Genomic DNA, 17,869 nt, shown 5'->3' with positions numbered 1-17,869 from the left:
ATATATATATATATATATATACACATGCATACATACATACGGTGTATAATAACTAAAAATGGAAAAAAAATGTATACCCTAACCTCAGTGATACTAAAATAACACTGCTTAACACAAACACACACACACATCCGCACGTCACTGATTCTCCCACTTTGGTGCTGTGGGTGAAGCATCCTTTGAACCATTGTGCGAGTGTGTGTGTTTACTTGATAATTGAGCATGTGTTGCGTAATACACACGTCACAGTCGAGCACAGAGCTCTCTCATCGCTGGTTGGAGATCCGCTGCATCCTTGGTTTAATAATCGACGAACTGCTGTGAGTGTATCAGGATCCTCACTAACAAACACACACGGACGAGATACGATGCAGTTTATTTTACACCAGGGAAATGTGAAGATATATCTTTACTAAACTGACTAATTCAGTATGTTTCTTTGACTAACACGGCACCAGCAGGGTTAGACGGCGATCACACACACTCCCTGCAGCGCTGACTCTGCAGACAAACCGAATAGCTCAGTTCAACACAATTATTGCCATCCCTAATTGGTTTTGTAAAGCTAATTAAACTACACTACTGTTCAAAAGTTTGCAGTATTTTTGTTTTTGTTTTGATGTTTTTGAAAAGTCTCTTATTCATCAATAATATGCTGCATTTATTTGATCAACAATACAGTAAAAACAGGAGCATTGCAAAATCATATTGCACAATGTAAAATGACTTTTATATTTCAAAATATAATTATTAAAGCTGAATTTTCAGCTTCATTACTCTCTCCAGTCTTCAGTGTCACATGATCCTTCAAAAATCACTCTAATATGATGATTTGATGCTCAAGAACATTTCTGATTAGTATTGTTAAACAGTTCTGCTTAATATTTTTGTGTGTATTTTTGTGTATTTTTGTTAAAAAAATTTAAAAAAATATTTTTTTCTGAAGGCCTAGACTCTATATTAAACTAAAATACTGAATTAATATATTTTAAATTATATATATATATATATATTTTCTATGGCAAAAATTGACCATAAATATTGCACAAATATTAATAAATTCAATCAAATTGTCTCAAAATACTAAATTAAAAAGAATAAATATTATAGAACTAAAATAAATTGCATTGGTTTTTACTGGGATGGAGGAAGTTTCATTTTCAGTTGTCCGGTCGCTTCTGACCGAGAAGGCTCAGGACGTGACTCCTAAACGAAGGCCATCAGAGGGTTAAATGTTGGTTGAATCATTTCAGAGCATCGCCGAAGGCTCAAAAACAGAGAAATACCAACCCCTGATTTGATACGTAAAAATGTGATTGTTTAATGCTGAGTTTTTTTGTCAGTTCAGTGTAATTTACTGAATGTCACCCACCAGAGTTGTTTGAGTTGAATGTCATTTATGTGTTGTATATTTCTGTCTCTGTGTGTCGTGTTAGGGTCCGACGCAGTGGCACGTACAGATCATAATGGAGAAGCTTCTGAGGACCGTTAACAGGACCGTGATCTCTATGGGACGAGACTCTTTTCTCATAGTAAGTGTCTGTCTCTTCTAGTTGTTTGGCTTTCCTGTGTCCGTGGTTAGTAACAGTGTGTTATACCACCACCAATCGGACTGCTGTCTGCAATCGTCAAATGGCTACACACACACGCGGTCACAGACAGGTAGCAAAATTGCATTTTTTTTGGCATATCTGAATCAAATCCTTTGTATTTGTGGTTTGGATGTAAAATAACACCCATTAAGATGATGTGTGTAGTTTCTGTGCCGCTAACAACTGTTTACAAACAGGTTTCTCAAACACTCACTCAACCTCCATTGGTCATTAGCCCCGCCCCTAAACTCACACTATTGGTTAAATCAGTGCATTTGCGTGCAGTGTGAACGGCGGTGTGTGTGTAAATATTCCTCTGCCTTTTGATCACTGCTGATCTGCTCATTTCTCAGTGTTTGTGTTGATTTGATTTCACCATGCTGTTTGTCCAGATGGTGTGAATGCGCGACGTCTTTTTGGCACTGTTTTACAGCTCCTGTGATTGCTGTGTGTTTGCCAACAGGAGCACACATGACTTTATTTGCTGCTGTTTTTTTTTTTTATTTCATCCTAAGCTGATCTGAGATCAGGTGTTAGGCTCTTGGTAGTGACTGATCTCCATATGCATGCTAAACACCCCCATTCGTCCCCCTCATATCCACCCGTTTATGTGTTTAAAGGAATATTGCACACAAAAATTATATTTTTTTTCATATTTTACACGTCGTCTTTTCATTCCAAACCCATATAACTTTCTTTATTATGTAGAACACAAAAGATTATTATTTTTTCTTATGCAATTATAGTTAATGGAGACTGGAGTTTTTACGTTTCAAAAAAGATAAATAGCGAAAGTAGAGATGCACCAACTTTAAAATTCTGCTCTATATAGCTAATTTGTGGTGTTTTCTTATATGACCATGTGTGTGTATACAGTAGAGCCTGAGGCTAGCCAAGCTCATTGGTTCGATCCCCAGGTACAATGTAAGTTGCTTTGTTTAAAAGCATGAGCCAAAATGCAAAAATATGAAAGCAATAAACATTTGCAAACTGCTGAAGAGAGAAGAGAGGTCTCTGCAAGAGGGAGGGGGGGTTACTCTGAATGAATAATGATGATGGATAAATCATTTATAATAAATACTACAATATTCCATTAAAAAAATTATTAGATTGCTGGATCTGATTGGCAGCAGTGCGTCATGTGTGTTTACAGCCATGTGCATGAAACGCACTCTTTCTACCCTGCAAGGTCTCTAAACTTCAGACACTCAAATCCTAATGGTCACGTCATATGGCCGTTCTTTGCTCTCAGGGTACAAATACTCTTTGCTGACAATTGCAGTAAGTTTTTTACAGGGAAATGGTGAGTTTGAGAGCATTGGCTTACGCTTTTTGCCCAAAGTGTACTTTTTTTACGTGTACGCTAGTGTATGCATAGTCAAATGCCTAGCCTTTCAAAAGTACACTATCTTTGGCTATCAATGGTTTAACCCTCTGATGGTCCTTGGTCACTTCTGACCGAATAATTTTCTGTTTTGAATTTAAAAAAAGTACAGCTTCATCGGAAGGTTATGATACTTGGTGATTTTTCTGGCATTTGGTATGTGAATACAAAAAAATTTGAGGTCATAATGCGAGCATGCTAAGTGGTCGTAAAAACAATAGTCACACTCGTGGTCTTCGGTCAAAAATGACCGACCCATAGGAAATGAATGGGAAATTTACAAAAATACTTACAAATCAGCCACGATTCTAAAAGACAGTACACCTCAGTAAAGGGGTGAGACTCTACAACATCAAGAGTGCAAAAAATTCACACACACACATATAAACACACTTTTATACACACTTTTATACACATGCACACCAATAAATTCAGATCACAAAAAATATGTTTTGAATTTTTAACAATCACAGCTTCATTGGAATGTTACGAAACTTGGTGACATTTCTTGCATTAGGGATGTAAACACACACACACACAAAAAAATGAGTTCATGATCCGAGCATGCAAAGTGGGCGTAAAAAAAGTCACAATTTTAGTCTTCGGGCAAAAATGACCCCCATAAGAAATGAATGGGAAACACTTTTTTTATCACTATTTCAAAAAAAAAATAAAAATAATAATAATATATATATATATATATATATATATATATATATATATATATAAATATATATAAATATTTTTTTTCTGAAGGCCTAGACTCTATATTAAACTAAAATACTGCATTAATATATTTAAAAAAAACAATTATATATATATATATATACGTATATATATATATATATATATATATATATATATATATATATATATATATATATTTTTTTTTTTTTTTTCTATGGCAAAAATAGACAATAAATATTACATAAATATTAATAAGTTCAATCAAATTGTCTCAAAATACTAAATTACAAAGAATAAATATTATAGAACAAAAATAAATTGCATTGGTTTTTACTGGGATGGAGGAAGTTTCATTTTTAGGTGTCCGGTCGCTTCTGACCGGGAAGGCTCAGTACGTGACTCCTAAACGAAAACCATCAGAGGGTTAAATGTTGGTTGAACCATTTTTAAGCCATTTCAGAGCATCGCCAAAGGCTCAAAAACAGTGAAATGCCAACCCCTTGATTTGAAACCTAAAAATGTCATTGTTTAATGCTGAATTTCAGTATCTGGAGGTCTCAGAATTACAGATTTGATTGAATATGTGTGCTTGTATGCTGTTATGTATAGACTGAGCATGTTTAAGAATGCATGTGTTGCAGTTTTCTGGATTGTGTGTAGATTGAGTGTGTGTGTAGCTGCTCCACCACTGTGACCTTGCTCGTCAGGGCTCTGTTGCTTAGATTCAGATTTATGCATTAACTTTTCTCTGTGGTTTTGCTGCATGTGAGTCTAGAATTCAAATGAGTCTGATCAGCACGGCCACACGCGTCCTGCATGCTGATGTGCACTTACAGTACGGAAAAAGTCCAGTAGAAAATCTTCTTAAACTTCAGAAAGTCTGAAGATCGTTCTTGATCATCAACCATGAATATGTCATTGTGTGGTTTGTTGGAGAGGTAATATTGGAGAGTGCTTGTATTCACAGGATCCCAATTACAGAATATTTTAGAAATTTAATGGAGCTATTTTGACCTGGGCAAGTATCCAACGACCTAATATACACTAATGCAACCAAAGCAATGCCCTGTTTCTAGAACACCCAAAAAAACCACTCAAACAACTGCTTCAAAGTGAGTTTTGCATGATCAGACTCTATTTCGGCTCATATTTTATGATCTGATGTTAGTATTTTAGTATTTTCTCTGTCTTTGTTGCATTCAAGAGCCTCATAAGCCTCATCAATGCCTTTCAGTAGGGTTTTCTCTCTAATATGCAGTCTTGTCTGTGTCAGGATCTGTGCTTGCGTGTAATCGGAGTATATTCAGCCCATCCCATTCCTCTGCAGTAGGAGGAGCAAGGCTTTTGATTGGCTGCTCTGTTTGACTGTAATTTGAGGACTGGCAGCAGGTTAAGTCTGCAGCATCAGTGCAGCAAAATCCTCTTAGATTTACATTCTCACCACATTCTCAGTGCATTAAATATACATTTGCGATGATCGAGAGGCTCTTCGGATTGATTTCTTTCTATCTGAAGGTTTTTGCTGACAGTCTCCCTTTAAGTTTATTTCAGATGAGTTTTCCAAACTCTCTCGCAAGGGAGATACCGAACGGTTGCCGCTGCAAGCCTGCATGGGAATTCCCTGCTTAATAAACACAAATGCACACAAACTCCTCCATTGTGACCTGGAGAATTTGAATAACTTACACAGTGTCTTTTGCTTTGCTTCGTGGAATGAAAGTAAGAAAGCGAGAAATACTTTGACAAATAAATAAATAAATAAACAGATGGCTTGGCAAAGCGTCTCATCTGCATTTACATGTGTTTGGTGGTTCTTTATGTTATAGCTCGGTAGTTTTGCTCTCAATATTTCTGTACAGACGCACAGTAAAAGTAATTCCACTGAATCAATCCTATGAACTTACTTTCGCCATCTGGAGTGAATCGTAGTTCGCATGCTTGATTTTTATTTATTTATTTATTTATTTATTTATTTATTTATTTATTTATTTATTTATTTATTTATTTATTTATTTATTTATTTATTTATTTATTTATTTATTTATGCATTTATGCATTTATTTTTTCCCCTCCTCGCTAGATCACTGCAGTGAATTTATTCTTATCTCGTCTAATCTGGGTGGGCGACATCCTTCCTTAAAATCCAAAGCTGCTTTTCTCACATTCAGTAATTACACATCCCAACAATTAACATCTGCAGCACGAGAGTCGTGGCCCAAAAGTCAAAATTGCCAAATTTCCAGTGAAAATCTAATCTAGAAAACCCTGACGTGAGAACCACCTAAAGTCAGTGTTTTCATAACCATTTTTCTAAATCATTTTTTTGAAAATAACAGTGTATTTATGTAATTTTATTCATGTATTCCTATATATTCCTTTGGACAAAAGGTACTATGAAGTGCACGAAACAGACAGATTTCCCAGTACTCAGATAATAGAGCCACTCTTTGTATTTTTCATGTTTTATTTTGTATAGTAAATAGTTTTAAAAACTGTATAAAATACACAATATTGCACATAATAAATCAATTGCACTTTTTAAGGAACAGAAAAAACATCTAATCGTCTCTTTAGGCTACAGTAGAGCTATTGAGAATCACAACTGTTGTGGGACGAGGGGACGGCTCGTCTTGTGTTTCTGAAGTTGCCAACACACACACCAGCGGGAGAGAGTCAATTCAGTGGAAATAGTTTTTTTTCCTTTCCGTGAAGTGGTTTCTTTTGCCCTTTTTTAAAAGACTTTGGCACATATCTCTGGATGGGACTCTGCTTTTGGCCTCCCAGAATGCTTTGCTCTTGTGATTTCATTCTGTGGGCTGAAATCAGTATTGTTTGCTAGATATTTTCATCACTTAAACGTATGTTGCGATAAAAATGGGCGTTTGATTTTCCTCTTTAACCTGTTTCTGTGCAGAGTTCTGATATATGTGGGAATAACGGTTGCATTGCATTTCACTGAACGTTCATTAAATCCACAGAGTGTGTAGAGAACCAGACTGAAGAAGTTAATGCGTTTGAGATGTGTGTTTCACTTTTGCAGGTCCAGTGGTAGCAAATCACGCAGACGGCGGTACGTCTCGACTCGATGAATGAGTTAGTCACTTTGCAGTGTGTATGTGACTTGTATGTTGTCAGGAAAGAACAAGGCATCTTCTCCCTGTAGACTTGATTCTTTCTGTACTCCCTTTTATACTCATTTTCATGTTTCTTCATCTCTCTCTGTTTTTGGCCATATGAGTGAATCTCAAGGCAAAAGACATTCAAATAGATAAAAAAGTGGTTGTATTGACTTTAATTTTACAATTAAGCATATTTTCACCCATTGCTGTAAATGAATGCAACATTTTTTGGAATGCATGTTTTATTATATGTATATATTTATATCTCGGCACTGTCGGGCAGAAACTTGCATCTCTAATATCACTACTTATCAGGAAATGGAAAAACACTGTTTTAATTAATTAAACACTGTTTCGCCAATAAAAACACTTTGTAATATGGCTTTATATGTGGTCAGACACTTAGATTATTAACATTTTACCAAAACCATGAGCTTTTTGACCAGCGTTACGGACATTCTCGTTTGTCCGTCATTAAAATGACCTCATCGGAGGCAGTAAGTGCATCGTATTACGCTTTCATCAACTTACAGGTTATTACGTTTGCTGTAGCTGCCTATGTGGACGCTCAGTGTTTTCTGTCATTTGGCTAAAATCTCATGTTATTGAAAAATTAAGTGCTACGCCGGTACGCCCAGGCTATTTTAAGACCATACTGGCTATGATTCAATGATAACAAATAGACTAAGACACTATTCTCTGCTCCTCAAATACATAAAATATATTTAATGTATAAAGCGTTTGAGTAAAAATGCCGTGCTTATAAATAAAGAACCAGTTCTTTATTTACCATCGCATTGCAAACAAGCAGAGACGTTCTCAAATGTACGTGGCATCTCATTCCCTATAGAGGTGAGCGGATTTATGAGGTTTGAGGATCCAATGGAGAATATGAGTCGCAAGCTCTTTTTAATACTTTTCAATGGTTAAATATTTGCAAAACCTACAGACAGATGTAAAGAGTGACCAATAGTAATGATTTATGAAAGAAAAATCTAAATAGAAAAAATATAGAGAGATACAAGTTTTCTGCCCAAAAGCTGTATTTATGCAAAAGCCTCTAAGCGCCATTTGAAATTTTCTTCTTTAATGATGATTTTTATCAAACTTGTATATTTAAGTTCAGTAATTTCACTTAAATGGCAATGATAATTAATTGTTATTTAAGTGAAATTACTGAACTTAAATATACAAGTTTGATAAAAATCATCATTAAAGAAGAAAATTTCAAATGGCATTTAGAGGCTTTTGCATCTGAACTCTTCATATACTGTGTGTATACATATATAGTATCTCACAAAAGTGAGTACCCCCCTCACATTTCTGCAAACATTGTAGTATATCTTCTCAAGGGACAATACAACAGAAATGAAACTTGGATATATTTTAGAGTAGTCAATGTGCAGCTTGTATAGCAGTATATATTCACTGTCCACTGAAAATGACTCAACATGCAGTCATTATTGTCAGGCAACAAAAGTGAGTAAAAAGTGTCAATATTTTGTGTGTCATCTCGGCCTGCCTTAATCCTCCTGCACATGTAATTCAGCAGATCTGCACAAGACTTATCAGTCTTCTTATAGGCCATTTTTGTGAAGAGATCACGGAGATGTTAGACTCACGGGGAATTAACTATCTGAAACGCAAGTATCAAGTAACTTTGTGCAACTTGCTCAGTTGGGGATATTCAAATTAATTAACCAATCAGTAATACCCTTGATCAACTCTACTAAACGTGGATGTTTTTCCACTAAGAAACAAACATTGTTAATATGTTTGGATTGATACTGTGAAGCTGCTGTGATGCAATCTATATTGTGAAAAGCTCTATATAAAAATATACTTGACTTGACAAGCTGACCTTCCGCATCTGAACTTCTAAAGCAATGCTGGCACAATCATGCGTCTGTTTTTTGAAGCCAGCTTCTGCACCCGATGCACAGCACGAGGACTCAACCTCTTTGATTGACCCTTGCAAGGCCTTACGAGTGGAGCCAGTATTGGAAAACGTCTGCATGACCCTGGCCTATACTGTAACTCAGTTTCAGGGTGTTATCAGTCTTCATATAGGCCATTTTTGTGGAGAGCAACCATTCTAATTCTCAAATCCTTAGAGTTATGTGCCATTAGGGGCCATGTTGAACATCCATAGGTCAGTATGAGAGAATTGTACTCAAAGCACACATTTTAACTGCTCTGATACAAGATACACACATTTGTATGTCCTGTCAAGCAGACAAAAACATGAACATGATGAATAGGAGTCGGGACATGTGGCTAAACAACGTACAGGTATTATCACTTTTGTTGCCAGCTATTTTGACAATAATGACTGTATGTTGAGTTATTTTCAGAGGACAGTAAACATATACTGCTATACAAGCTGCACATTGACTACTCTAAAATATATCCAAGTTTCATTTCTATTGAATTGTCCCTTGAGAAGATACAACCCGATCTCACGGGAATTCGTAGGAATTTTACGAGGTGGTTAATTCATAACAATTCGTACGACCTCACTCGTACGAATTAGTATGATTTTGTTAAATCGTACATATTTTACGAATTAGCCAATTCGTATGAATTCGTACGAATGACCTACCCCTGACCCCACCCCTAAACATAACCGTCACGTGGGTTGGTTCGTATGACTTAGTACGAATTAGCCACTTTTGAATCACTCGTACGAATTTGTACGAATTGGTCGTGAGATATAGGAAGATATTATAAAAAGTTTGCTGAAATGTGAGGGAGATATATATATATATGTATATATATATATATATATATATGCATATACATTAGATCTTCCATACATTGAGAAAGATAATGCGAATTCTGGGGAAAATGTGTTTATATTGTAATAAAAAAACAAAGCCACAATGCGCAAAAAAATGTTGCTTTCATTTCACTTAATTTTTTAGGCAATATATCATTTCTTTCTTTCTTTTGAAATATCATCTGGACTTGTTTTTGTCCACCTGTGACTGAATTTCCTTTCTGAACATTGTAATGCTTTCAAACTTTCAGTTAGCTCTCGTAGGACCCGCGGCACACACACATATGCTCAACTATACCTTATTTGCTCTGGTGTTCTTCATTATTTTTATTTTCCATAGGAACATTGTTTGATTGAGTGCAGATGTCATGTGCGGTCACACTAGACAGGACGTGATGTCACACTCTAGGGATTCTATCTAAAGTTTTAAGTAAAAATACATAAATTAATTTAAAACTGTTAAAATATCAATTTTAATATACTTTCCTGCAACACTACAAACTGTCCGGCTTTGTATTAATATATATATATATATATATATATATATATATATTGCACCGAGGTCAATCTATGACATTTCGATCCTGTATTGTTAAATCGTCTTTTTTTCCATATGCAGATCAGTTCATCAATCTAGTGTGGTGACTGTGTATCACATGACTTCCTGTCACAGAAAGGTAAACATTTACCGTTGTTTCCATGGTTATGTCCGTAGTTGTATTAGAAGAACACTATTTGAATTGAAACAATTTAAAATTAACAGACACAATCTGAAAACGCTTCCTATAGTTTCAATAATCCAATAAGTGAGAGAAGCTTATATATAGTGTTTCTAGAAAATCTTGAAATGTGTGATTATTAAGAATCTAGAAAAATAAGTCGTACTTTTTTCCTTTTTTTTTTCTTCCTGGTAATAATAGTATATGAAAGTTTATATGAATTCACAGAGGCTTGGAAGATTATTTCCATATAAATCTCATGAATTCGCCGGTTTGATCTGCAAATAATGACATCCTCTGGTGAGTTTTAAATCCATGAAGTCCTCTGTGAGAATCATCATCTAGTGCATCTGAAGAGTTGTGCTTCGATTTAATGCTGAGATTGCGTCGATTTCCATGAGGAAGAGAAGACCGGAATGAAAAGCTTGTCCTGTTTTTCTGTTTTAAATACCAACCTTTAGCAGGATGAGGATCAAAAAAGAAACAATAGTTGTAAAGCAAGATTTGTTATTGATCCAGTTATGTCTCTCGCTCTTTTAAAATAATTTCACACTCTGCTTGAGGGAAATAGTCTCATTATTCCTTTTTTTTTTTTCCGGAAGCAAATTCCATTTTTTTTCTCTCTGTTAAATATACATAGATTTAATTTTTTTTTCAGTGTAAGCTGCGATATTTCCAAATCAGTACTCGCATCCATAAAGTACAGAGGAAAAAACAAAAAAAATGATAGGATTTTCCCATTTCATCCTGATCAAAATCGGGCATAACTAAGCAAGTGAACAGATGCACGTGGAGCGTTGCATTCTGTCCTGATCCCTTCTTGAAAATATGATCAAAAGCATAATAAAGCGGCGTATGTAATCCTGCGGTCACAGAAACCAGAGTTTCCAGCGCGCGTGTTTCTTGGCCTCCGCTTTGGACTTGCGTTTGGGCGTGGAGCCGATGGTCTCCTGAGGATAGGGCAGAGGGGGGAACAGGGACTCCTCCGCGGGACACAATCTCTTCATCAGAGGCTGTAGCTTATCTTCCTGCAGTTTAAAGTCCAGCTCCACACTGCAACACAGAGAAACAGACCCTCACTGAGTGTGCAGCACAACATAAATGCAGATTCAGCACAAGCGTACCACAGTAAGAGCGTCAGATCTTTAGAGAGTCTGATAAGTACCAATAAGTATAACCGATAGTCCCTGTAGGAAATAGTTTATAGAGATGATGTCCCTGGCAGTGTAAAGAAGTGTGAGTATCTGGGTGCTTACACACTCATTCGGTCTCTGCGGGTGTTGCATTGTGGGATTTATCCTCTGGATCGTCCGTTTTATGTGCCGGAGATAATCCAGCGTCCACTACACATCTGATTCCTGGGATGATGAGTCACATTAAACTCCACGATTAGAGCGCAGAGATGTGGTGTAAGTGAGAATAAAAGAGTGTGTGTGTGTGTGAGAGAGAGAGAGGGATGGTGGAGCGAGGGATTATATCACTTTAGCAGACTGAACAGACGTCTGTCTCTTGAAGGAGAGAGTGTCTGTGCACTTACAGATCTGTATGCTGGATTTGATCACATCTTTATATTTCGAGTTCGGAAATGTGATTGGATAAGCCATTTTCAAAGTCCTTGTAGGTTTTCTGAAGAAAATAAATTTGATAAGGCGACTTGAGAGCTGATTTTGACTGATGGTTGATGTAACGCTGCACTTATATCAGCAATTTCAGGCCCAAACATAAATGATCACATTCATCTAATCTTTCCTAGCGGTCCGCTAACTGCTCGCCCCTTAAACAGGCTGTCAAAAAAAAAAAAACTAAATAAATAATAAAAAGTCTTCTAACCAATCACCGACAGGGAAAGATTAGATGAGTGTGAATTTTTTTTGGGCCTGAAATTGCTGATACAACATTTAATTTATTTAATAGCAATGAAGGGATGTATAATCAAAAAGACGTATTTGTTTTACCATATTTACTCCACTTATTTACTAATAATTTTGCTGTGCATTATTCATTGTTGGTCGATTTTTAGATTTTGGAACTGACAATTGAGCTAACGCTTCTTTTAAACAGTCAAGTGAGTATGAAAAATGACAAGATACATTTCGAATAAATGATTAATCAGAATTTAAATGTATTATTAATTTGTTTCAGCATTTATTTTTTTAGTAAAGCTGAAAGTTTATGCACTGTAAAAAAATATTGATGGTTTAACTTAAAAAAGTAAGTAACCTGGGTTGCCTTAAAACTTTAAGTTGATTGAACTGGAAAAAGTGAGTTAATACAATGAAGGAGATTCATTTAATCATCAGAAACTCAAAATAATAAGTTATCTCAACTAAATAAATTATTATAAAGTTGATTTGACAAAGGAAAATATGTTGTGATAACAAATCTTGAAAATATTTTTTACAGTGTGTCATTCCTTTAAACGCTGCTTAATGTAAACTCATTCTGATGCAAGAGACCTTTTGGCTTAAAGATTGATTTAAATATAATAGATTTGATTTAATAAATTGGTACGAGAGACTGTAAATACAATCTTGGTTTAACAAGATGCACAGTACATGATAAAGTGCTAAAATGTAAAAAAAAAAAAATATATATATTTTGCTAGATGATCCAATCTTCATATGTAAACGTAGGTTAATGGTACATTTCTGTGAATATAATATTTATTTACTTTATTTAAAGCTTTTTCTCTCCCATTTTTTAAAGAAAAAACATCCTGTCGTAATGTTTCAGTTTATCGATAGTTCCTGAGACACGGGAAAGCAATCTGTTTCTCTGTGGTAATGAAGTGAAAAAGACTGGTGTTCCTGTCACGCTGACAGAGCGTTCAGATTAACAGATAGGAAGAGACATTTAACACTCTCTATGTCCCAAACCCCCTGTTCAAAATCCACTTTCGAATGTGACGCATCAGCATTGATGGCGTTTATTTTGCAGACGGAAACCAGAGAGCTGCCATTCAACATCTGAAATGAATTCCGTCTTTGAATCACTTTGACAGAGAAATGCATTGCTTTCCTGTTGATTTCATGCACTAGATTGCACAAAGCATCTTTCAGAGGCATGTTCATTTCAAATTCAATAAAAGAAATGCACTGAATTGCATATTGTTAGCCGGTCTATATTTAAAGCAATGCTTGAATCTGTTTTAACAGCGAGTGTTTGGCCTGAAAGTGAAAGGTTATGTAAGGTGTGTGTGTTATTGAGGACTCAGCATGTTTGTTCGTTGTGTGCCTGGCCTTTGATTTCAGGCACAGCACAATGCAGCAATTAGCAAATTAATCACGGCACAACCTGGTAATTATGCCCTTATCAATATGACCATGTTCAATAACGGAGAGACATGTACAAAATCACTCATTACCTCAATAAGTCTCAAGAAGCTCTTTGAACAAGATGCTTAGAGTTTCTCTGAGAGCTCGCAGTCGGTGATCATTTGGTGGATCATTCATATTGCTGGAGAGATGCTTTTTATGCTAAAATCGGATGCTGATTTTTACATTTTAAACATTTCCATTGCACTCGGTATGAATGTTTATTTTTATAATTATAATAAGTATTTACATATGTGCATTTTTGTATATAAATGAGACCTCTTTCAAAAAAAGTTTCCTAAATTTTGAATAATATGCGTTTTTGTGGATTTTATACATGCAAAAAGAATCTAAAAAGTATAATAATAAAAAAGAACATTTTTTTTAAATCACAGTTTGTTGTGTTTATGTGTCTACATTCACCTAAAGGATTAGTAGGAACCCCTGTTCAATTTCTCATTAATGCAATTATCTAATCAACCAATCACATGGCAGTTGCTTCAATGCATTTAGGGGTGTGGTCCTGGTCAAGACAATCTCCTGAACTCCAAACTGAATGTCAGAATGGGAAAGAAAGGGGATTTAAGCAATTTTGAGCGTGGCACGGTTGTTGGGATTGTGAGTATTTCCCAATCTGCTCAGTTACTGGGATTTTCACGCACAACCATTTCTAGGGTTTACAAAGAATGGAGTGAAAAGGGGAAAACATCCAGTATGTGGCAGTCCTGTGGGCCAAAATGCCTTGTTGATGCTCGAGGTCAGAGGAGAATGGGCCGACTGATTCAAGCTGATAGAAGAGCGACTTTGACTGAAATAACCACTCGTTACAACCGAGGTATTCAGCAAAGCATTTGTGAAGCCACAACACACACAACCTTGAGGCGGATGGGCTGCAACAGCAGAAGACCCCACCGGGTACCACTCATCTCCACTACAAATAGGAAAAAGAGGCGACAATTTGCAAGAGCTCACCAAAATTGGACAGTTGAAGACTGTAAAAATGTTGCCTGGTCTGATGAGTCTCGATTTCTGTTGAGACATTCAGATGGTAATTCAGAGAATTTGGCGTAAACAGAATGAGAACATGGATCCATCATGCCTTGTTCCCACTGTGCAGGCTGGTGGTGGTGGTGTAATGGTGTGGGGGATGTTTTCTTGGCACACTTTAGGCCCCTTAGTGCCAATTGGGCATCGTTTAAATGCCACGGCCTACCTGAGCATTGTTTCTGACCATGACCATCCCTTTATGGCCACCATGTCCCCATCCTCTGATGGCTACTTCCAACAGGATAATGCACCATGTCACAAAGCTGGAATCATTTCAAACTGGTTTCTTGAACATGTCAATGAGTTGACTGTACTAAAATGGCCCCCACAGTCACCAGATCTCAACCCAATAGAGCATCTTTGGGATGTGGTGGAACGGGAGCTTCGTGCCCTGGATGTGCATCCCACAAATCTCCATCAACTGCAAGATGCTATCCTATCAATATGGGCCAACATTTCTAAAGAATAGAATAGACCACGTAGAATTAAGGCAGTTCTGAAGATGAAAGGGGGTCAAACACAGTATTAGTATGGTGTTCCTAATAATCGTTTAGGTGATAAAAGTTTTTTGTGATCCATATTTCTACTTGCATGCTAACAGCTCTGGTTTAATGGATCATTTGACGGTTCCATCCACACTGATCTTTATAGTTGAGCCCTGAGTTCTCTGCGATTGATCTATTTTTCTTAAAGACGAAATCATTCTAGTTTGCTAAAGAATTAACCACATTTGCTGCTGTTTAGTGGGAATATTAATTGTGTTCTTTGACTTGAAGTGTGGACTCCATGACGGTACCTAGCTTTCGACTCACAAATCAATGTTTAATATTTCCCTCTGGATCAATACGGTTCTCCACAGAATAAACTACTAGAGCATCATTAGAGAGCAATGCAGTGAAGTGGCTGTCTAAAGATCGTCAATATTTCATTTGCATTAGAGAGTCGAGTACGTCGTAACCGCAACACGAGCCAACGAGAACGCAGATCCGTTCTTGTTTTCGTCTGACGGGCCTAGATTCCTCTCTCTCTCTCTCTCTCTGACGTTGCGTGGTATTTTTCATTGATCGTTCGCCTTGTCTCCTGCTCTCCACCCACGACTGTTGTCACGACCGACGCTTTTCATTGTTTCTAAGCTGCTAATTAGAAGCTGAAAGCCGTTGATAAGGCTGTATATCCCTACTCATTGCCCCTGCACGTAGCTTAACGCTGTGTTCTTTTATGTGGCGTAGGCTTTCCTTCCCTTCATCCCTCAGGATGAGGAGTGGTTTGATCTCTCTCTGCTCCTCCTGTTTAAGTTCATTAACGTAGAGGCGCTCTCATCCCATTCTCATGGCAACATTTACACAGGAAACGCATCAGTGTGGCGGTTACAGTAAGGGCTCACGGTGGCCAGATGTTCATCAGACGCTGAGTGAAAACAAATGCTTTTTGTCTCTAAGACCCCGTTTACACCTGGTATTAAAATGCGATCTGTATCCAGATAAGTTATCCAGATAATAAGTACCGATTCCATTTACACCTGCCCACATAAATGTGTTTTTGCAAAACGGTTATAAATCCGATCTTCAACTTCCGCGTTATATGCAGATTTAATGGATTGCACGCCACCAAAAGCAACAGATATGAGCTGCGGTTTATTGATCATCAGCTAATTTTCAAATCAAAGACATCAATAAGAGAGAGTGGCAACGGCCCTGGTAAGATCATTTCGTTTCTTTACTTGAAGATGATTGTGTGTTAAGCGTCTGTGACTTACTTTCACTTTTATTTGCGATGTTTGCACGTTGGCTCGATGAATAGACGCTCAGCTGCTCATCTGCGGTGATGAGTGTCGCAGTAGCGTCGTCATATCTGACTATAACATGACATATAGCCTATAATATGCTCTCAATCGTTTATTTTTTAGCATTTTTGGGAGGAGTAAAATATACATATGTGGTTTCAACAACCAGATTACGTTTACACCTAGTAAAGATCCGAACACAATGCGAGCCAGACTACCTCCAGATGTGGTCAGGCAGATCCAATCACAACACATTTACACCTTGCATTAACATGCGTTTTTTTATTATCCAGATAACTTATCTGGATACAGATCGCATTTTAATACCAGGTGTAAATGGGGTCTGAGAGGTAAGGAAGTCCGAAAATATTTGGTGTCAATCTTGACTTGTCGTATCTGTTCTGACCGACTTTCAAGTTTTTGGTTGTCAAAAAATTCTAAAGACCAGTCTTGTTTAAAGGTATAGTTCGCCCAAAAATTATCATTAATTTGGAAGATAAATAATATATTTTTAATGAGAGCTTTCTTTCTTTTTCTTTCCTTTTCTTAATGAGAGCTTTCTTGATGAACCGCATTTAATTTAGGCTTTTATTCACATAATTTAGGGCATCATACAGTGTAAAGATGATCTCATACATGTTCGACCCAGAGTCCGTGTGTTGCACAATTCCTGTCAGATCCAATATAGACGACACAGCACCGTTCTTTACTCTTAATCGGTCTGCAAATCCAGTTTTGTTTACAAAACAATCCTCAGTGAAATGAAGCGAACAGACGGACAATGTTTTACGTCATCAGCTGAACGTCATTAAAAATAAAGTATCCATGCAGTCCTATTGGAATCCAGAGGAAGCTTATGCAGCGACTGTCTTCTTCCACAACCAGGCACTCCACAATATTCTGTATTGCTCTGTAGCTCGATCTGGTTTGTCGAAGTAGGCATCTATGTTATTTAGCTATTCACAGTGTTGTAGTACTCGAGACTCGGACTCGTCTCGGACTCGGTCTCGAGACCATATTTTAATCTTGTCATGGACTCGTGTCAATTTGGACTCGGAATTGACTCGTACTCGAACATTTTTTTTTTTTAGGACTCGGAATTATTCCCGAGTCCACTCGAGTTCAATTAAAAATATTTTTCATGATTATTAATGTATGTTAATAAAATATTTCTTTAAATTGATTGACACGCCCAGTGATTAGTGATTTTCTAGTGCGCAACTGCGCATGACAAATTGTAATAAAATTACTTTTAACACCACCTACTATGTGGCCTTTTTAACCTAAACTGATCATATTTTTTTAACTCTAAGTAAATTCAGTAAAAAAAAAAAAGGATTTCTCTAAGTAAATAAAAGTAAATTAGGTAATCAACCCTCACTGGTCTCGGTCTCGACTCGGACTCGACCGTCTCTGGTCTCGGACTCGACTCTCTATGGACTCGG

At 36.7% G+C, this 17,869-nt stretch overlaps 2 protein-coding genes across 3 annotated transcripts in view; one reads left to right on the top strand and one right to left on the bottom strand.

Annotated features, from left to right (window-relative positions):
* dock1 (dedicator of cytokinesis 1) overlaps positions 1-17,869 on the top strand; it is a 269,281-nt gene that overhangs the window by 92,710 nt on the left and 158,702 nt on the right. For both annotated transcript variants that reach the window (XM_089122368.1, XM_039651460.2), the window contains exon 27: positions 1,437-1,532. In XM_089122368.1, coding sequence (XP_088978494.1) covers positions 1,437-1,532 — 96 coding nt within the window. The remainder of the gene's footprint in view (positions 1-1,436; positions 1,533-17,869) is intronic.
* The window catches only part of insyn2a (inhibitory synaptic factor 2A), a 60,910-nt gene continuing 51,033 nt past the window's right edge, over positions 7,993-17,869 (bottom strand). The window contains exon 4 of the mRNA XM_039651472.2: positions 7,993-11,333. Within this exon, the coding sequence (XP_039507406.2) occupies positions 11,150-11,333 (184 nt within the window). The 3' untranslated portion in view covers positions 7,993-11,149. The remainder of the gene's footprint in view (positions 11,334-17,869) is intronic.

This window comes from Pimephales promelas, chromosome 17 (genome assembly GCF_988280905.1).
Source record: "Pimephales promelas chromosome 17, fPimPro1.hap1.1, whole genome shotgun sequence".
NCBI classification, from domain to species: domain Eukaryota; kingdom Metazoa; phylum Chordata; class Actinopteri; order Cypriniformes; family Leuciscidae; genus Pimephales; species Pimephales promelas.
This window is presented reverse-complemented; position numbering and strand designations above follow the sequence as displayed.